This window comes from Penicillium solitum (assembly GCF_028829755.1).
Source record: "Penicillium solitum strain IBT 25940 chromosome Unknown utg000004l_segment0_segment0, whole genome shotgun sequence".
NCBI lineage: Eukaryota > Fungi > Ascomycota > Eurotiomycetes > Eurotiales > Aspergillaceae > Penicillium > Penicillium solitum.
Genome location: NW_027072124.1, coordinates 381,670 through 403,445, shown reverse-complemented (window position 1 = coordinate 403,445; position 21,776 = coordinate 381,670). Strand labels below are relative to the sequence as shown.

Sequence of the window (21,776 nt, the reverse complement as noted above, 5' to 3'; positions counted from 1 at the left end):
CTTTAGCCAGGGCAGTCGCCTGAACTTCGGGTCTGGGGATGATTTATCCACGCCTGTGTATTCGCTGCATGCCAATTGCGGTCGAAATCCTCGTGCCCACCGTCTGTCAAAGACCCTGGGTCCTCACAGGGTGCAAGTTCTAATGCACATAATGTTTGCGATGCAACCGAGACGTTCAATGCCAGTCATGCTTTTAAATGCAACTCGTACCCCTGTAGACACTACCATATGTACTTACATATAGATATATATAAATCCATTTCCCCTATGAGTTTAAGATCAGATTCCCATTAAATGGAGGTGAGCTAAAGCTTATCTACCGCCGATCATCATTGGTGCCCCCCCCCCCCCCCTCAAGCCGAAAACTCTCGAGCCGAACTCTCCCTTTTTCTATTCTTTTCACCCTTCTCGTTCCCTTTTATTTTTCGATATTCCACGCGATATGGGACATTGGAAGAATCTTTTTACCGCCGATCCTGGCAGGACCCGGCACCGCGTTGAGGTGGAACGTCGTCGACGTACGTCATTTCCAAACACCGCGATGTGGAACACTGCTAACAAGTCGCAGTGCTACCGGCCTATGCTGCCGATGAGTCTGACGTCTCTCACTCTTCAAAGGAAATTGCCAAGGTTGCTCTTCGGCTGAAATATCAAATTGAGCAGGTTGTCTCCTGCGAAGTGCAAGAGAATGTCTTGACCGACCCAAACAGCCACATCATCACGGACGATGTGATTGAGACTGCCAAGCAGGCTGGGGGAGACGATTACAAAGCATGCGTTGTTTATTGTCTTCTGGTTTGTCTGCGATGGTTCAAGATTCAATCCTCCGTCGAGCTTTGGGATTCGGACCTTCACGAGGTTCGGGCTGTGGCTTGCGAGGTCATTGCCAAGCGCATGTAATGCCCCCTTAACATTTCGCGTTTTCTGCTCTATTTACTGACTAACTTCAACAGTATCGAATCCGAGCAGAACCAAGATTACGTGTTGCGGGACATTTTACTCAAGCGATACTCTATCTTCACTGAGGGGGTAGAGACCGATCCTGCCAATGTGATTGAGCGGGCGGTAGATCTCCATGCATTGAGAGTCATCAGCTCTGCCCCGTACCAGCGATGCATCCAGTACCTGTGGAGGGGTTGGATCTGCCAGGAAGAGGGCAACCCAACTAACTTTGTCGAATACAGCGAAAAGTCTAACACCGGATATTGGGTTCATTTCCATCCTGATCGGATGCGAACTCCTTTGTATCAGAATGTCTGTCAAATTCTGTTCTCTTTGATTTACCTCGCGGTTTATACGGCGGTCATCAATACCGTGAACCCAAGCGGTGATGTGGATGTGGCCGAAGCCATTCTTTACGGTATGACTCTTGCGTTCATCTGCGACGAGGGGGTCAAGTTTTGGAAGGTTGGATGGAATTACCTCGAATTCTGGAATGCCTTCAACTCAACCCTTTACGCCATCCTAGCGGTGTCACTTATCATGCGTTTCATTGCCTTGGCACATTCATCATCTACTCACGATGAGCAAAGGCGGCTATACAACGAGCTCAGCTACAACTTCCTGGCTTTTGCGGGTCCTATGTTCTGGATGCGCATGATGCTCTATCTTGACTCGTTCCGCTTCTTCGGTGCTATGTTTGTGGTTCTTCGAGTCATGATGAAGGAAAGCTTGATATTTTTTGCTCTTCTATTTGTGGTTATGGCTGGTTTCTTCCAGGCCTTTGTCGGCATGGCCCAAGTGGATGCCGATATCCCCGTCCACAGAAACATTCTCCAGGGAATGGTAAACAGTATCATGCAGAGTCCTGAGTTCGACACTTTCCAGGACTTTGCATTTCCCTTTGGCATCATTCTCTACTACGTTTTCAACTTCATTGTTATGACTGGTCAGTTTGCAATCAACTTGTTTGGGATAATGTTAACAGTTATCAGTTTTGTTGAATATTCTCATCGCCTTGTACAACAGCGCATATGAAGATATCTCTGGCAACGCGACGGACGAGTACATGGCTATCTTCGCGCAGAAAACCATGCAGTTCGTCCGCGCCCCAGATGAGAATGTCTTTATCCCGCGTACGTATTTCTCGGTTCCGACAGCACGTGTGTGGCTAACTTACTTTGGATACTAGCATTCAACCTCGTCGAAATTCTTTTCCTGATAGCGCCATTCGAATGGTGGCTTTCGCGGGAGGCCTACGCCAAGCTGAATGACTTGGTAATGGGTGTGATCTATTCCCCTCTGCTTGTCGTCGCAGCCTGGGTTGAGACTCGTCAGGCGCACAAGATTCGATGGAATCGCCGCCATGGCGAAGAAGACGATGACTGTACTCAGGAATGGGAGCATGTGGCTAAGGAGGTCAATTTTGATCTTGATGATACTTGGAAACAGCAAGTGGTAGAGACCACGGCGGATATCAAGGTTGATAGTTGTACATATGAACTCAGAGAGCTACAGGAGCAGGTTAAGATGTTGACGGAGATGGTTAAAGGACTGACTCAGGAGATAGCGGACAAGAAGGTGGATGGAGCAAGCTAGATAGGAAAGCCCCAAGGCATCCGTGTGATATATATATCGGCACGCTACAAATGAACCCAAGCAGACAACAACAGCATATCACCCCGACATTGAAAAAAATACCCTATGCCATACTAGTTAAGGGTTAGTTCAATGTTCATTATTGTGTCTTTGGCATAAGTATATATAGCGTTTGTCCAAACTCTATACCCAAACATTATTTTCCACATCTAAAAAAAATCCCCCATCACTGCACTATAATGACCAAAAGATAAAAGAGCAAAAAAAGAAATCTCAGGTTTGGTTTTTAGGAATAGCCGAACGCGGGGGTCGAACCCGCAGCCTTAAGATTAAGAGTCTTACGCTCTACCGATTGAGCTAGCCCGGCTGGGCTGTTGAAAAAGGCTGCGATATAGTGCTACATAAGCCTGAGGCGGTCGGGGGCCGGCTGACATAATGCTAGCGCGTCGAGCGGCGAATCCTCTGGAACCAAAATTATAAGGTGGAAGGTGGCTTCATCTACGAATCTGGGCATTTCCTCGATTGGATCTTATCATTGCTTTCCGGCTTCGTATGAGTCTTTAATTTTTCTGGTTGTTTGACTCTGACCGCGGTCACTAGATTGCCACCATGTGCGTTACTAGAACAGCCCTCCGATCCTTTGGCTGCAGCTAACAGTATACAGGGCAAAGCTCGTGGACGACCCTCAGATCCATACTGCCTCGTTGCATAACCCGATCCCTTGGCAATTGCACACATACGTCTGGCCTTTCCTGATTATCTGGCCTGTGTTTTTCGCCTTCTACCTCTCCGCCGAGCGTTATGATACCTACATTCAGGGACAGGAATGGACCTTCGTGTTCGCGGGGTCTATCATCACAATTCAGTCGCTCTTTTGGCTAATGACGAAGTGGAACATTGATATCAACACCCTATTCACCACTACTCGAGCCAAGTCCATCGACACTGCCCGCCTTATCAAAGTGGTTCCCATCACTAACGCTGGCTCTGCTGAGATCTGCAAATTGATTTATGAAACTACCGGCCACAAGAAGACCCTTTCGTTCCTCTTTCAAAAGCGCCGCTTCCTCTTCTACCCTGAGACTCGCACCTTCGCACCCTTGTCTTACGTCCTTGACGCCGAACCAAAGCCTGCCCTTGAGACTTTCCAGCTGAACGAGGGTTTCACGTCGAAGGCCGAGATTGACCGCATTTACCACCACTATGGCGATAACACCTTCGATATTCCCGTTCCCGGTTTCCTGGAGCTCTTCCAGGAGCACGCTGTCGCGCCGTTCTTCGTCTTCCAGATTTTCTGTGTTGGATTGTGGATGTTGGATGAATACTGGTACTACTCGCTCTTCACGCTCTTCATGCTCGTTATGTTCGAGAGCACCGTTGTGTGGCAGCGCCAGAGGACCTTGAGCGAGTTCCGCGGAATGAGCATCAAGCCTTACGATGTTTGGGTATACCGTGAACGGAAATGGCAGGAGATCACCAGTGATAAGCTTCTTCCCGGCGATCTCATGTCAGTGAACCGCACCAAGGAGGACAGCGGCGTTGCCTGCGATATCCTTCTGGTTGAAGGCAGTGTCATTGTGAACGAGGCTATGCTTTCTGGTGAGAGCACACCTCTTCTGAAAGACTCCGTCCAGCTCCGCCCCGGTGCTGACCTCATTGAACCGGATGGATTGGATAAGCTCTCGTTTGTGCACGGAGGTACCAAGGTCCTCCAAGTTACTCACCCTAATCTCACTGCCGACTCGAGTTTGAAGAACTTGTCCAGCAACGTTACCATGCCCCCAGACAATGGTGCTTTGGGTGTGGTTGTTAAGACCGGTTTCGAAACCAGCCAGGGTAGCCTCGTCCGGACCATGATCTATTCGACTGAACGTGTCTCTGCCAACAATGTTGAAGCTCTGTTGTTCATCCTCTTCCTCCTGATTTTCGCAATTGCCGCTTCGTGGTACGTGTGGCAAGAGGGTGTGATCCGGGACCGCAAACGCTCCAAGCTTCTACTCGACTGTGTCCTCATCATCACCAGTGTTGTTCCTCCCGAGTTGCCTATGGAACTGAGCTTGGCCGTCAACACTAGTCTTGCTGCTTTGAGCAAGTATGCCATTTTCTGCACCGAGCCTTTCCGTATCCCCTTCGCTGGTCGTGTTGATATCGCTTGCTTCGACAAGACCGGTACCCTGACCGGAGAGGACCTTGTCGTTGATGGTATTGCTGGACTCACTTTAGGTGAGGCTGGTTCGAAGGTCGAAGCAGATGGTGCTCACATCGAATTGGCCACTTCCGCTGCTGTTGGACCTGACACCACTCTCGTTCTTGCCAGTGCTCACGCCTTGGTGAAGCTGGATGAGGGCGAGGTCGTCGGTGACCCCATGGAAAAGGCTACCTTGGAATGGCTTGGTTGGACTCTGGGAAAGAACGACACTCTGTCTTCTAAGGGCAACGCCCCCGTTATCTCCGGTCGCAATGTCGAGTCTGTTCAGATCAAGAGAAGATTCCAGTTCTCCTCGGCGCTGAAACGCCAGAGTACTATCGCGACCATTACGACCAATGACCGCAGGACTTCCAAGAAGGTCAAGTCCACTTTCGTGGGTGTCAAGGGTGCCCCCGAGACCATCAACTCTATGCTAGTCAACACACCGCCCAACTATGAAGAAACTTACAAGCACTTCACCCGCAATGGTGCTCGTGTGCTTGCTCTTGCATACAAGTACCTTTCATCTGAATCCGAGCTTTCCCAGGGCCGCGTGAACAACTACGTCCGCGAAGAGGTTGAATCCGAGCTGATTTTTGCCGGTTTCCTTGTCCTGCAGTGCCCCCTGAAGGATGATGCCATCAAGTCTGTCCGTATGCTGAATGAGAGCAGCCACCGTGTTGTCATGATCACTGGTGATAACCCGTTGACCGCTGTCCACGTCGCACGTAAGGTCGAGATTGTTGACCGTGAGGTTCTCATCCTCGATGCCCCCGAACATGACAACTCTGGAACCAGAATTGTCTGGCGTACTGTCGATGACAAGCTCAATATCGACGTCGACCCCACCAAGCCCCTCGACCCGGAGATCCTGAAGACTAAGGACATCTGTATCACCGGATATGCTCTGGCCAAGTTCAAGGACCAGAAGGCTCTCCCTGATCTGCTCCGTCATACCTGGGTTTATGCTCGTGTGTCTCCCAAGCAAAAGGAAGACATTCTTCTTGGTCTCAAGGACGCTGGATACACTACCCTGATGTGTGGTGATGGTACCAACGATGTTGGCGCTCTGAAGCAGGCTCACGTCGGTGTTGCGCTTCTGAACGGCTCGCAAGATGATCTCACCAGGATCGCCGAACACTATCGGACCACCAAGATGAAGGAGCTGTACGAGAAGCAGGTCGGCATGATGCAACGATTCAACCAGCCCGCCCCTCCAGTCCCTGTTCAAATCGCTCACCTGTATCCCCCTGGTCCTTCCAACCCACACTATGAGAAAGCCATGGAGCGGGAGTCGCAGCGCAAGGGTGCCGCGATCACCGCTCCTGGCGGAACCCCCGAGGCTATCCCGACTATTACATCTCCTGGCGCCCAGGCCTTACAGGAATCGAACTTGACCCCCCAGCAGCAGAAGCAGCAGAAGGCCCAGGCTGCCGCAGCTGGCCTTGCAGACAAGCTTACATCTTCTATGTTGGAACAGGAGCTGGATGACAGCGAGCCTCCCTCTATCAAGTTGGGTGATGCGTCAGTCGCTGCTCCCTTCACCAGCAAGTTGGCCAACGTTATTGCTATCCCCAACATTCTTCGTCAAGGTCGTTGCACCCTGGTTGCGACTATTCAGATGTACAAGATTCTTGCTTTGAACTGCTTGATCAGTGCCTACAGTCTGAGTGTCATCTACCTGGATGGTATTAAGTTCGGTGATGGACAGGTCACCATCAGCGGTATGCTGATGAGTGTCTGCTTCCTTTCTATTTCCCGCGCCAAGGTATGTCGTACTTCCTTCCCCATGTTGACAAAAAGGGTTGCTAATGTTTTAATGTGTGAAGTCTGTCGAGGGTCTGTCTAAGGAGCGTCCCCAGCCGAATATCTTCAACGTCTACATCATTGGATCTGTTCTTGGACAGTTCGCCATCCACATCGCGACTCTGATCTACCTCTCCAACTATGTCTACAAGCACGAGCCGTACGTTATGAGAACCTCCCTTTGATTTGTCCCACTTCATGGCTAACAACCGACAGGAGAGATTCCGATATTGATCTCGAGGGCGAGTTTGAGCCTTCCCTCCTGAACAGTGCCATCTACCTCCTTCAGCTGATCCAGCAAATCTCCACCTTCTCGATCAACTACCAAGGTCGTCCCTTCCGCGAATCCATCCGCGAGAACAAGGGCATGTACTGGGGTCTCATCGCCGCCTCGGGTGTTGCATTCTCCTGCGCCACCGAATTCATCCCCGAGCTGAATGAGAAGCTGCGCCTCGTTCCCTTCACCAATGAGTTCAAGATGACTCTGACTGTGCTGATGATTTTCGACTACGGTGGCTGCTGGCTGATTGAGAACGTTCTCAAGCACCTGTTCAGTGACTTCCGTCCCAAGGACATTGCTCTTCGTCGTCCCGACCAGCTTAAGCGTGAGGCGGACCGTAAGTTGCAAGAGCAAGTCGACGCCGAGGCTCAGAAGGAGCTAGAAAGAAAGGTTTAGTTTGGTGGTTTGAAGATTTGTATCTGTATACATAGAGAGGCGGTTGTTGGATTTTAGAAATGTTCATGTGATACATGACATTTAATACATGTTTTTTGCTTTTATCGAAACAATCTAGCAAGTACAAATGTTTTTAATTTTTGGTTTGAATGGCTACCGCTACTCCGTACTGTCAAAGAATTTGGCTGAATATTACGCGCCATGGCCAAAATGCTTGCCGAGTCACTATCACCCCGCATCACCCTGCATCTCTATCACCATTAGCGCGTTTGGTATGTCACCACTAGCCGTGATCACAATAGTAGACCTGTTCTTTATCTTATAGGCACTTCGTATAACGTCGATGATCGATCCGTCTTTTGTATAAGGTTCGGATAGTGCCCGAAATGATCGACAAGTTCAACCCCACGTTTTCTATGTAAATCCATGTCGTATTAGGAACTACATATGCAGGCTACAGGCTACACGTATTAATGGAAATGAAACTGGTGCGCGAGGGAGAGTGCATGAACGAAGACAGATGAAGATCACCACAATGTTTCAGTCAAGAAAAAATGCACATATTCAGCATAATAAGGTCGAAGAACCTGTATCAGGTAGTCTCGCTATCTTCACGCCGCCCCAGTTAAAGATAGTGTTTTCGGAGGTAACCATTTCGTTGGCTCTGTCTGGACAAGGGACGGTGAAATCGGGAGCTGAGAAAAGAATGTTTATTTGTGGTCCACAGTCTAGAGCTTGGGCAGGTTCTTCTTTTTCTGGGCCTGCCATATTGGCAACAGCGGAAAGTAAGGCAGATGTTGGGGAACTGGAAAGTTGAGGCGGTTAGGAAAGGGAGAATAACAAGGGTATGTGGCGGATGGAATGAGGGCAGATTATTAGGAGAACTGAAGGAAGATAGAAAAAACAGCGAGGACAAGTCTTATATAGTAAGGCGTTTTTACCTAATGTGGTATCACTAACTAACCAAAATAGATAACTTCCAAGGTTACCTACCTTATGGCCTCGATATATTACAATTTGATATCTAAACAAGGATATCTAAACAATTTTTTGTTCTCTTCTTATAGGCTAATTATTTCTAGATCATAACTAGCCATTTTAGAAAGTTTCGAGAATCTCTATAGCTTACATGTGGTGATTGAGATATAGAGATTGCTGCCTCGCAGCAACGTAGGGGGAAGTTTTAGCGATCGGACATGTACATGAAAATGCCGCAGTAAGCCTTGGAATGACAGCACTTATCTAGAACCGGCCAGAATAAAGAATAAAGAGAAAACAGTCCATTTGGCGCTCGCCATACTTCGTTCGCGTGGTGTGATTCTTACTAGTATGCCGTCACTCGGAGCACAAGCAAGTCACAGCCTCAGTGGCCAGTGACATCTGGATTCAGCTTTTGGGTACTTGATCCACATATCAAACCGACCGACCAACAGTAGCAGTGACCAAACAAGTTCCGCTTCGCAAAGCCCTACACTACAAAACTGCGAGGAACACGCAAGAAAGTCATGCTTGCATATTTGCTAATAGCACCACTAGCATTGGACATGCCAAGTCCAAGGAAGTGTTTCGGGTCGAACGCATCGGGTTTTAGGCAGAGTAGATTGTTTTTGGGTTGCCTACTGATATGCACGTCGATGTACTATTGATTTCGCATACATGTGCACAGCAAATAAGGCAACGTACCCGGGAATGGGAAAATCGTAGAACAAATTCACATAGAGAACTGAACAGTCGGTGAATTTCTTGGAACTCCACAGCGCTTGGAGATCTTCCTGTATATGTCGACACGGTGAATCTAGTAAGAAACTGGTACTGCACTGCTGTAGGAAGAAGTCGGTGAGCCCATGGGATTGTCGTCATAAACCTGTTGTTTCCCAGGTAACAAGCGATCGACGACGTAGAATTTGTTATACATACATGACAAGGCTGTGCAATGTTGATATATCCAGCCTAATCTCTAATATCGAGGGTGATCTTCCTCACTAACCCTGATCGCCCATGCATTGTTGGCCACGGGCTTTGAACTATTACGGAGATTCGCTGTCAACGCGATCAAGATATCAGGATATGTACTGTTGATGTAAACCGCGAAATTACCAAATTACCATCCTCCGCCTGAGTGGGTGCGCATCTACTATCTTTGCTCGACAAGATTATGTACATGCTGCTAATAAATTCACAGCAATTGCCTTCCTCGCTTGAATCCTGCAATTCTTCCCCTTTGCTTAAACCCCACCTGAATCTCTGTATAAGACCTCAAAAAATAATCCGCATCAAAATCATTATGGCGAAATAATTGACCATCTTAATAGAGTAGAGTGGATATGTACGTGGGAGACCTACCCCTTACATAGTGGCAATAGACATTTGATACCATCACTATGATTAGAAATAAACGCGCGTCGTCACTTTCTAAAACATGTCCGCATTTCAGCCACCTTGGAACCCGTTATCGCCCGTGGTGAACTTCCCCTTGCTCCGACTCCAGCTCGTGCCTCGCAACCTCAGGCTGCAGTGCGATGCACATCGCGGGAAATTCACCAGGAACAAAAGTAACATTGTAGCCTAAGAAAGATTAGGAGATCATTGCCGGAAACATTCCTACAAGCTCCATTTGGGTGCATGTTTAAAATGTTAATGGTCAATACGCCATTTGGCTACGATAAGTCATGGAATGTAAGATCTCCACGGGCTCTACTCAAGTAAATGGGTAGTTATCACTGGAATGCAATAGTTTGGAGTGTAATATAACATGTTCAAAATGCAGCCTCTAGATCAAGCCTAGGTTTGTGCCCTTGTAATAGCCCTGTTAATAGCCTTGACCATCGAGATCACATTATCAGAAGATATGGGAATCTCATGTCCCCTGTCGTGAACAAAAACAGACCTAACTAGTTCATTACACGCCTCGCTAGCTGCCTCAGCCTTTTCCTTGTCTCGGTCGTGACATCCCCAAATATGAGCTGTCGGTATATCAAGAAGCCCGTCGGCTGGATTGAACTTTGATCCAAATAATTCCTCGGCTAACAAGTCGTGGTACTGGAGCAAGCCCGGAGCAGAAAAAAAGATTCCCACCTTGAAGGGAAGCTGCACGGGTTTGTTGTCTTTCTGGTCCCCCAGCTTCTTGAACATCCACGACATGACAAACGTGGCACCTAGGCTAAACCCCATGACACCATCGTATGGGCCTTCGGCTTGCACATAGCGCTCGAGATCGTCGAATGCCTTTGCACAAGATTGTGGTGATAATGGGTTGCAATAGGCGAATGTCTCATCATCAGGAGGTAGTAATTCTCTCAAATCTAGTCTTTTGTCAGAATTGGTTAAGCAGTAGGCTTGAAGACAAGCAAACCTTCGTTAAGCGCCGAGGGAAAGGTTCCGTCGACAAAGTCATAGCTGTGACTGTCACCGAGCTCATGTCGAAGCGCGGCTTTAACCCGATGTTAGTTCGATATTTTGTTTATAGACTTAGTAGATAAAGGTACCAGTTTGCCGTTTGAAGATCTATAGAGTTAAAATCAAAATAATCAGCAAATTAAACTTTTATATGAGGACCGAGCGTGGGAGAAATCAAGATATCTTACCTCCGAATTGGTGCCCCTACCATGGAGACTGTCGGAACTGTCAGTTACCTGGGACTTTAAATGTGAGATTCAGGGACATCATACCATAGAAAATGCATGTTGACGGAACTATAACGCAGAAAGACCAAAGGGGGCGAAAAATGGAGATTTCTTCGAGACTGCCAACTACTCACGCCGTCAAACCCCAATATGTATGTAACGCCAAAACCAGAAAAAACCCTGAAATAACGTATCCCTTTGGACGCGCGTTTGCTATCTGAATATTGGCTGACGTATATTGAATGATTGGCTCCAAGGAGGAGGACATTTGGACCCTCCAGGGCTATCTCTATCCCCCCTTTTTAGGTTTCCTTGGTTTGACCTGTCGTATCACATCTGGGACAATAGTAACAGGTAAGTTGACCGCAACTTTTGTTTTCTATTACTATTTCTGTAGATAAGATAGAAGATCTGCCTGCAGTAGCGGCTCACAGATGTAAGCTTCAGATGCAAGGAATGCCTAGCTTATCTCTTTTAGGTCACGCAGCATGTGTATGCTAATATGCACGCCCCCCCACTACCCTACATATATTAACTCGTCACTACGTAGTACTCTGCAGTGAAACGGAATTATTAAATTTATTTTTATGACGGCAATACCATATAATCCTCAATTCCCCTCGTCATACATCGAAAAATTCTTTGTACAGTTTATAGTTTTTACTGGCTTTATATACATCTAAAAAAGGACTTTAGAAAGACATCCAAGAAGAACACCCAAAAAACCATCGGAGTGTTGTTACATATGACGTCTCTTATATAACCGTTAGCCAAATGCGTTATATTTATAGAGTCCTATATCGCCAAGTCGCCAAGGACTGAGGCCGCATAAGCAGCTAACTATTGTAGTTTGTAAATTGAATTTCCAGGCTTTTAGACTGCCAAGTGTCAAATATTTTGCCCGAGGATTTTCATTGCAGTTCACCGCTACCCACATATGTACGTAGGCAGAAGTAAGAATGTGAGACAGTATAGTGACATAGAGACTGCCTTAAAGGGGGTTACCAGGTGCCATTTCCCTTTTTGAGATCCTCAAATCACAGAACAAGTGTCAAACAGTAACAAACAGGGAAGATGTCAAGGCCAACTGACAAAACGTTGTCGCCGTTGGCAATTGTTGGACTGTCACTCAAATTCCCACAGGATGCCGTATCTTCGGAATCCTTCTGGGACATGATCGTCGAGGGAAGGTGCGCCTCAACGGAGTTTCCTCCAGATCGGCTGAACATCGACTCCCACCATAACCTGGACGCCAATCGACTTGATAGCTTATCCCTACGTGGAGGTCACTTCATGAAAGAAGATGTTGCCTTGTTTGATGCGCCTTTCTTTTCTATTACTGCCGCAGAGGCAGAGGCCATGGACCCTCAACAGAGGCTGATCCTGGAAGCTACCTATCGAGCACTAGAGAATGCTGGCATTACTATGGAAGGAATCGCACGATCAAAGACATGCGTTTTTGCTGGGTCATCAGGCCATGAGTACTTGATGTTGCAGGCAAAAGACCCCCAATATCTACAGAAGTGGGGCATCACAGGAACGACGGGGAATATGGTGGCGAACCGCATTAGTTGGTTCTTTGACCTCATCGGACCCAGTGCTGCGATCGACACGGCCTGCTCAAGCAGCCTAATGGCTATCGATATGGCATGCCAGTCCATATGGAGTGGTGATTCAACCATGGTAAGTCTACGTTTCAACCAAGCCTATCACATTTCTGATACCGTTAGGGACTGGCAATTGGAAGTAACGTTATCCTGGCATTGGAGACTTCATTGATGATGGACAACTTGGGACTTCTATCTAAAGACAGTCGTTGCTATAGTTTTGACGAACGTGGCAATGGACGTGCACGTGGCGAAGGAGTTGGCGTCCTTGTCATTCGTCCCTTGGAAGATGCCGTGCGAGACGGGGATACAGTCCGAGCCGTGATAAGGTCCTCTGCCTCTAACCAGGATGGAAGGACACCGGGGATTACGCTGCCAAGTACCGAGATGCAGGCTACACTAATACAAGAGGTTTATCGCAAGGCAGGGCTGGACATGGCAACGACGCGCTATTTTGAAGCACACGGAACAGGTCTGGCCATCACAATATCCACGAGACTGCATGAAACCCAGGCTAACATAACACAGGAACTGCCGTTGGGGATCCAATCGAGACCGCAGCCATTGGCTCCGTGTTTCGACCACATCACTCTCTAGATAATCCATTATACATGTGAGTATGATAGCTTCAGGGTTTGACCCACGCTAATAAAATATCCAGCGGGTCGGTGAAGTCTAATATCGGGCACCTGGAAGGTGCCAGCGGAGTTGCTGGAGTCATCAAAACAGTTCTAGCACTAGAGAAAGGAATCATTCCTCCCAACAGTGTGAATTTGCAGAGCTTGAACCCCAGAATTGATGACGAGTTTTTAAATATCAAGGTAAGTTAAACCAATTGAACACTTGCGTTCTTATATCTGACGGACACAGTTCCCACAAAAAGCTCTGCCCTGGCCCTCGGATGGACTTCGACGAGCATCAGTTAGCTCTTTTGGTTATGGAGGATCAAACGCCCATATTGTGCTGGACGATGCCTACAACTTCATGAAACTAAATGGCCTAAAAGGAAATCATAATACAGTGTCCCCCTTCCAGCCATCTAAATGCAGAGATTGCGAGTTTGACACAGAGGGGGAAATCAGTTCAGATGGAACTGGCTCCAATGGACTGATGGAAACAAACGATATACCCAAACTCCTCGTCTGGTCAGCAGCAGACGAAAAGGGCATTCTTCGACTTAAGGAAACCTGGAAGTCACGCTTCCCCACCATCTTACAATCGGCCAAGAAGAGCCCAACGTTCCTAAATGATCTCGCTCATACATTAGCGTGTAGACGGACTCATTTATCATGGAGGTCGTTTGCTGTCGTTCGCCCGTCAGACGACCTAGGGGCATTGGTTGACCGATTTTCGCCAGCCTCCCAGTCTCGCGGTTCATCGAATCTTGCTATGGTATTTTCCGGGGTAAGTGTGCGTTCTTCTTTTGAAATAACTGAAACTGAGAGTTTTATAGCAAGGAGCCCAGTGGTATGCGATGGGGCGCCAGCTTCTCGATATCTACCCCGTGTTCCTTCAAAGTATCGAGGATGCCGGCGAGTATCTCCAAACACTAGGATGCGAATGGATGCCCCTTGGTATGCGAAATATACCTATCGATCATGGCTTGGCTCTCTGCTAACATACCCTAGATGAGCTCGAACGCAGTGAATCCACTTCAAATATCAATAAGACCGAGTATAGCCAAATTCTGTGCACAATCCTTCAGGTGGCTTTGGTCGATCTCCTCCGCTCTGTGAACATCACTCCTAAAGCGGTACTAGGCCATTCATCTGGCGAGGTGGCAGCAGCGTAAGTCACCCAACCTCTTGAGAGACTATTCTTACCTCCTCTATCAGATACTGCGCCCGTGCAATCTCCAGACAATCAGCCTGGAAGGTATCCTATTATCGAGGTTATATGAGCAGTAAGCTGGAGAATTCCAGCCAAATGAAAGGTTCCATGCTTGCAGTGGGCCTATCAGAACAGGGCATCAAGCCGTACATCGACAAGCTTAACAACGATCTTGAGGTTGTCAATCTCATTGTTGGCTGCATCAATAGCCCCAAGAGCGTGACGGTTACTGGAGAGGTGACCCACCTCGACTCCCTCAAAAGCATACTTGACAAGGAAAATATTCTTTGTCGGAGGCTTAAGGTCAATTTGGCCTATCATTCATCTCAAATGAAAGAAGTCGCATCTCTCTACCAGGACGCGATGGGGGAGTTGGAGGTAGGTTATACGGGGCATAAGAATAGCCCGGAGATGGTGTCCTCTGTAACCGGCGACTGGATAGATCCAGGAGAGGTTTCTCAGGCTGCGTATTGGGTTAAGAATATGGTCTCTCCAGTGCGCTTCTCGGATGGACTGACTAGACTTTTCTCGGGATCTGCTCCAAATTCCCACAAGAGATTAGATGGTAGTCATCGCAGGACAAGAGATATTGACCACATACTCGAGGTTGGTCCACATTCAGTCTTACAGGGTGCCTGCAAGGATGTATTGAAGAACATTGAAAACGACACACCAACTGAATACTTTTCGTTATTGGTACGAAACATGTCAGCGGCGGATACTGTATTCGCCGTCTTCGGTAATCTGCACACTGCCGGCTACCCGATTGATCTTTCCCTGGTGAATGGAATTGACCCTACAGGACGTGATATTCCAAAATCACTGCCAGACTTACCTGAGTACCCCTTCAATCATGATACCTCATACTGGCATGAGAGTAAAATCAGCAAAGATCACCGGCTACATCCATTTGGCCGGAACGACCTACTGGGGGTCTCTGATCCGAACTGCAATCCCTTCGAGATGCGGTGGAGGAACTTTGTACGCATTTCTGAGATGCCTTGGACCAAAGATCATCAGGTGAGAAGAGAGCATTTGGGTAGTGCAAAATTTACAAGCTAACAACGGAGAAGGTCAATGGCACGATTATATACCCCGGCGCTGGCATGTTGGTGATGGCTATCGAGGCGGCCAAGCAGGTGGCAGAGCAAGGAAGAACCATTACCGGATTTAACATCCAAGAAGCCAGATTCCATGCCGCGATGATAGTTCCGCCTGGAACACACGGAATCGAGACTAGCTTCTACCTCCACCCTGCCAGGGGCATGGAATCCAAAAGTTCTAGCAGCTTTGAATTTCGCCTCTGCACATGTGAGAACGAAGAATGGATCGAAAACTGCACCGGGTCTATTCAGATAGTGTATACCTCTGAGGAGGTGCCTGAAATGGACAAAGTACACACAGAGGAATTATGGACCTCACAATTGGAAGCCTACTTAGATGCCATTAAAGCATGCACATTGCCAGTGGATGGCCCATCTCTATACGACCGCTTTTTGAACTCCGGATATGACTATGGAGAAGCCTTCCAGCTAATCGACACATTGTCAATTAGTCCTGCGCAGCCATGCGTGACTGCTCAAGTCAAAAGGTTCTCTCCTTCAACAGGCGAGACGATCCATCCAACAACTCTCGATGCCATTTTGCAGACATCCATCTGGACAGAGGTGGCTTCTGAAACAGAGAATATACCCACTACTGTTCCAAAGTATGTGAAAAATTTGTGGGTTGCGAGCGCTTTCGAAAACACATCATCCGGCATTTTGAGGACGTATGCTACTCGCACTGTGGGATCTTCATTTACTAGTCCTTCCTCTGATATCTTCACATTTGACGAGGAATTGCGTGAAACTATGATCTCTGTTGAGGGACTTGAAACAGATGTCAATAGCTCAGAAAACACAGAGGAAAATGCCCCGTCTCCCGAAGTTCTCTGCTACCAGGTCCAATGGAAGCCCGACCTCAACCTACTGAGCAACAGAGAAACCACAGATCTCTGTATCAAGGAATACCCCGACTTGACAGAAGACACAGAAGATTTCTTGGGTGACTTGGATTTCATGTTCATGGCGCGTATCACTGAAACACTGAAAATATTATCCGAGCAGCAGCTCAAGCCATCACAGCCACATCTGAAGAAATATGTGGATTGGATGATAGATCGACAACACCTTCTTGATAAAGGCCTGCTTCCATTTGCCACTGAGCCGTTGAAGAGTCGGCTGGTCGATTTTGGAGATCTTCAAGATGACGAAAATCGATTGCTGAATCTCAACAAAAGAGGTTATATCTATGTCACCGTTGCTCGAAATATATTGGGGTTCCTTACCGGTGAAATGGACCCATCGACCTTTTTTGAAGGTGATATGCTGAAGGAATTCTATTCCGAACAAGTAAGTCTTCATGTTCATACTTCAGTGCTATCGCTTACGACATTACTAGCTTCACGAATCCCATGGCCTCAGGCAAGCTGGCAAATACCTTGATCTTCTATCTCATCTCAACCCCAAAATGAAGATTCTGGAGATCGGTGCTGGAATTGGATCTATGACAGAGGTTATGCTGCGTACGTTGGGGAATACCGAAAACAGAAACCCGCAATATGCGCAGTGGGACTTTACCGATAAGTCAGGGTCGTCTTTTGCTAGTGTCCAAGATCAATTCCATCAGGAGGACGGGCGAATGCAATTCAAACTTTTGGACATTGAACAGGATCCTGAGAAACAGGAGTTTGAGTGTGGCACATACGATATAGTCGTTGCTTCCATGGTGCGCTCACATTTCTTCCTAGAAACATCACAACTACTAACTCCAATCCAGGTTATTCATGCTACTTCGAACATCAAAGATGCGCTGGGCAATGCCCGAAAGCTTCTAAAGCCGTTAGTGTCATTTCCAACACTCAATGTCCCAATCAATCTGACACATAATATCTAGAGGTGGCAAGCTCATGCTGTACGAGATGATCGGTCCTGGTGTCCGGTCGACTTTTACGTTCGGCCTTCTTGAGAAATTTTGGCTCAGTAGGTTCTTCGTCTCCGATGAAAGCCAGTCAACAACGCTAAATTTCACAGATTCGGTCGCAGATTCGGGACCGGGACCTTGCTTCGACGAGAGGCAATGGGACGAACTTCTTCTCCAGACTGGATTCTCTGGCCTGGATCTCCTTCTACCGGAATTCGATGGAAACATATCCCATGAATTCGGTCTAATAGTCTCCACAGCCGCCGAGGAACCCCCAGCAGCCTATCCTGTCCCGGAAATCGAAATTATCTACGACGTTGCCGAGTCGGGCCAGCAAGAACTCGCACAGTTCCTTGTTAAATACTGTCAATCGAACAAGCTCGCCCCTGTCCGTTCTTCCTCTGTTCAAGAGGCAATGGAGTACAAGTCTGAAAATCAATTGCTACGGATCTTCCTTCTCGAGCTTCACGTTCCCATTTTGTCGGAAATCCAACCGGAGCTGTTCCAACAACTTCGGAGTCTCCTTTCCTCCACATCACAGGTGCTGTGGATCAACCAAGGAGGAGGCATACTTCCCTCTCAGCCGCAGTTTCGCCTTGGGGATGGATTATTCCGCGTACTGATGACGGAAGACAGCAAACGTAAACTTCACCTACTTTCGCTCGAGCCGCGTGGCCCCTTGAATATAAAGCAACACGATCATATCACAAGGTTGATTAGATTTTTCTTGTCTCCATCGACTGCAAATGCAGATACGGAGTACATTGAGCAGGATGGAGTCTTGAACATCCCTCGCCTGATTGCTTCCAAACCATTGAATGAGAACATATCGGCCATGGCCACCTCTCATCAACACCATACGCAAAGCTTCGACAGCCAAATTCCACTGCGACTGAATGCCGCATCTCCAGGCCTAACCAATGAATTTGAGTTCATCGAAGATGAGACTGCTTACGAGCCACTCCAGCCAGATGAGATCGAGATTCAGATAAAATGCGCTGGGCTAAACTCCCATGACGACCTAATTACAGCAGGCCAGTTGAAAGCGAGCGATACCGGATCTGAATGCTCTGGAAATATCATTCGAGTGGGTGACGCCTGTAAGCGATTCCAAGTCGGTGATTCCGTTGCTGTCCTACAAAATGGTTGCTTTGCCACGTCGATTCGACTGCGAGAAACTGGCCCCGTCATCAAGATTCCTGCCGGTATATCCTTCGCAAATGCTGCAGCTGTGCCAATCAATTTTGCCACTGCACACATAGCACTGCACAACCTGGCCCGCATCCAGCCTGGCGAGACTGTGTTGATCCACTCGGCATCCAGTGATACTAGCCAAGCAGCAGTCCAGATTGCAAAGAATGCTGGAGCAACAGTTTTTGCAACAGTTAGCTCCGAGAGCAAGAAACAACTGCTTATGGATATCTACGGCATCCCCGCGTCCCACATTTTCTCCAGTCGGACGCTTGTGTTTTCAAAAATGATCAAGCGTCGCACGGGCGGAAAGGGTGTCGATGTCATTCTCAACTCACTGACAGGGGAAGGTCTGTTCGAATCTTGGAGGTGTATTGCACCTTATGGTCGATTCATCGAGATCGGTAAAAGGGACATTCTATCGAACCAGGGGCTCCCCATGTTTCAGTTCCTTGAGAATGTTACCTTCAGCTCCATCGACTTAACTGCCATGTCAGTTGAAAGGCCCGAGGTATGCATTGCTGCTCTCAAATCTGTATTTGACTCCATACAGGCTGGTAACCTGCGACCATCCCAGCCTATCAACGTATACGGGGTGGGGCAAATGGAAGAGGCATTTGGAAAGATGCAGACTGGCCAACATGTTGGTAAGATGGTGCTTGAAATGCGAGGACGCGATCAAGTTAAGGTAAAAGTGACTTATCCCCTTTCTTATTTACTCATTCTGATATGTCCCTATTTTCTAGATGGCGTTGAGAACCAGACCCAGTTTCTCATTGGATCCCAATGCAACGTTCGTGGTTTCTGGAGCATTCGGGGGCCTGGGAAGAAATATCGCATGCTGGCTGGCAGACCAAGGAGCTCGCCATTTGCTCCTTCTGTCAAGGTCCGGGGGACAAAGTGAGAAGGGCAAGGAGCTTGTCAAGTACCTTAAACTGAAAGGTGTGATGGTCCTGGCCCCAGCTTGTGATGTCTCGGATGGAGAATCGGTGAAGAACGCTTTGCGTGAATCTAGATCGCAAATGCCCCGGATCAAAGGATGTATCCAGGCAGCCATGATACCGAGAGTGAGTATCGATGTCACTTTGTTTGATTTCAGATGGGCTAACTTCCCTAGGACGCTCGCTTTGAAGAAATTTCCCACCAATTCTGGCAGGAATCCATTAGCCCCAAGGTTCAGGGATCGTGGAACCTCCACAAACATCTTCCCCGAGGCATGGACTTTTTTATCTTGCTGTCGTCTCTCTCGGGTATTCTAGGAGCCACTGGACAGGCCAACTACGCCGCCGGCGATACTTTCCATGATGCACTAGCTCGACACCGTGTTGGGCTGAGTGAAAAGGCGACTTCCCTGGACTTGGGGGTGTGTAGTTTCGCTGGTGTCCCGGCCGACAGTGGAAGCTGTGGTGTGGTACAAGTAACTGAAGCACAGTTCCATGCCCTGCTTGCCAAGTACTGTGATCCCAGGATTGGTCTTCCAACACCTATGGATTGTCAGACTGTCGTTGGCCTGTCACCAAGTGCACTTTCCGACAGGAAACAATGGCAAGATAACCCACTCGTCCGACACCTGATCACGGATAAGAAACTCGGCGGAAAAGCAGATAGTCGACCACACAGCGCTAAAGGAGCAGGATCACTGCTACAAGCAGAGACTTTGGCCGATGCCAATGCGGCTGTCTTGGAATTGTCCACTGAAAAGCTTTCTAAGACTGTGAGCATGGCGATGGCAGACGTTGATGCGAATACGCCCTTGCACCAATATGGAGTGGACTCACTTGTTGCGGTAGAACTGCGCGATTGGTTTGCCGAAGAGCTTCAGGCTGAGTTGGGTGTTTTTGAGATCCTTGGAGGTGCAACGTTGGCGTCGGTGTCACAGTTGGTTGCGAAGAAGAGTAACCTCGTGCAGGCTTCATAGATCTATAGATGAAATTCGTTGGATTAGATTTGAATTGCTATTACGATCCCCCAATATGATTAATATAGTGGTAATATCAAGTTGTGAGGTGTCGTTTTATAGAGGACGATTCCTATTCGGGCAACATCGCATCAACCCCCCACTATGATCTCATCGCTTTCTTATCAAACATGACTGGATCGATTCTTCTTCATACTTCATATTTCATACTTCAATACACAATATGGCAAAGCTTACTCTCCAGTCAACGCATCAGCTACAGTCAGGACATGAGATCCCAGTCATAGGATATGGAGTGAGTTACCCCGCAAACACATAGACATGAACTTCAACCTTGGAGGAGAGCTGACATGGTATAACAATAGGTGTATATGATGTATGTTTGAACCAGTACCCTCATTCTGATTTAAATCCCCTAACCAAACAACAGTCCCTCATCCGCGACCGAGAAGGCTACTCTCGAAGCCCTGAACGTTGGATTCCGCCATGTATGTCCCCCGGGAAGAATCGCAAGAAGATCACACTAACCAAATCTCAGGTCGACTCGGCAATCATGTACCGTAACGAGAAGCCCTGTGGAAAGGCAATTCTGAATTCCAATCTGGATCGATCGCAGATCTTCTTTACGACCAAGATCCCGCCAGGATCAATGGGCTACGAGTCTACCAAGCGAGCTATTAATTCCAGTCTACGAGAAGCAGCACAGGAATACTTTGACCTGTAAGTTTACTACGGGAATCTCCCAAACATATATCCCCCATGGAAATGGAATGTATAATCTAACCGCTGGATCTACATAACCAAACAGTATTCTAATCCATGCACCCTACGGCGGCAAAGAAGCCCGTCTAGGTTCCTGGGATGCACTGGTCGAAGCCCAGAAAGCAGGCAAAGTGAAATCCATTGGTGTATCCAACTACGGTATCCACCACCTCGAAGAACTGGAGGCATACATCCAGGGTGGCGGGGGTGGTCAGATTGATGTCGGTCAGTATGAGCTGCACCCGTGGCTGGATCACTCGGATATCGTGGAGTGGCTACAGAAAAGGAAGATTGTTGTTGAGGCGTACTCGCCTCTTGCGCATGGGAGTCGATTGACGGAGCCTGTGCTGCTTTCTATCGGGAAGAAGTATGGGAAGACAACGGCGCAGGTTTTGATTCGGTGGAGTTTGCAGATGGTAAGTAGGATCGAGGTTGTTCAGAGTGAAGAATATAATATAGAATCGGGTATGCTAATAGTCTGGTTCTTAGGGATTTGTGCCTCTGCCCAAGTCTACTACGCCGAAGCGCATTCGCGAGAATGCTGATGTTTTTGATTTTGAGTTGGCGGATGAGGATATGAAGTTGCTTGGTACAGGAGAGTATTCTCCGACGGACTGGGATCCGACTGTTGATGAGGATTGAAGTAGATGGTTGCAGGTTAGATGGGTGAAGT

The 21,776-nt window shown here is 47.9% G+C and overlaps 4 protein-coding genes across 4 annotated transcripts; 3 read left to right on the top strand and 1 right to left on the bottom strand.

Moving 5' to 3' along the window:
- Window positions 1–442: 442 nt before the first annotated feature.
- yvc1 (putative potassium ion channel Yvc1) lies at window positions 443–7,208 on the top strand (the record flags this gene model as incomplete). Its single annotated transcript, XM_065605286.1, has 9 exons — window positions 443–518; window positions 569–896; window positions 954–1,888; window positions 1,935–2,075; window positions 2,132–2,520; window positions 3,139–3,149; window positions 3,203–6,494; window positions 6,556–6,692; window positions 6,749–7,208. The coding sequence occupies 9 exons, from the start codon at window positions 443–445 to the stop codon at window positions 7,206–7,208; spliced, it is 5,769 nt and encodes a 1,922-aa protein (XP_065461140.1).
- A 2,781-nt stretch (window positions 7,209–9,989) lies between these two features.
- N7455_006131 (uncharacterized protein) lies at window positions 9,990–10,890 on the bottom strand (the record flags this gene model as incomplete). Its single annotated transcript, XM_040955801.2, has 5 exons — window positions 9,990–10,510; window positions 10,561–10,638; window positions 10,694–10,712; window positions 10,793–10,820; window positions 10,877–10,890. 5 exons carry the CDS (start codon window positions 10,888–10,890, stop codon window positions 9,990–9,992), a joined length of 660 nt encoding a protein of 219 aa, XP_040813703.2.
- Window positions 10,891–11,905: 1,015 nt separating this feature from the next.
- On the top strand, window positions 11,906–20,341 carry N7455_006130 (type I polyketide synthase; the record flags this gene model as incomplete). Its single annotated transcript, XM_065605285.1, has 13 exons — window positions 11,906–12,514; window positions 12,562–12,910; window positions 12,967–13,051; window positions 13,100–13,259; window positions 13,309–13,842; window positions 13,892–14,012; window positions 14,067–14,226; window positions 14,274–15,288; window positions 15,342–16,661; window positions 16,711–17,150; window positions 17,206–19,111; window positions 19,170–19,490; window positions 19,541–20,341. 13 exons carry the CDS (start codon window positions 11,906–11,908, stop codon window positions 20,339–20,341), a joined length of 7,821 nt encoding a protein of 2,606 aa, XP_065461139.1.
- Window positions 20,342–20,564: 223 nt separating this feature from the next.
- N7455_006129 (aldo/keto reductase family protein) lies at window positions 20,565–21,745 on the top strand (the record flags this gene model as incomplete). The annotated part of the gene is made up of 6 exons (XM_040955767.2): window positions 20,565–20,636; window positions 20,707–20,717; window positions 20,772–20,829; window positions 20,880–21,061; window positions 21,150–21,519; window positions 21,593–21,745. The coding sequence occupies 6 exons, from the start codon at window positions 20,565–20,567 to the stop codon at window positions 21,743–21,745; spliced, it is 846 nt and encodes a 281-aa protein (XP_040813627.2).
- Between the last annotated feature and the right edge of the window lie 31 nt (window positions 21,746–21,776).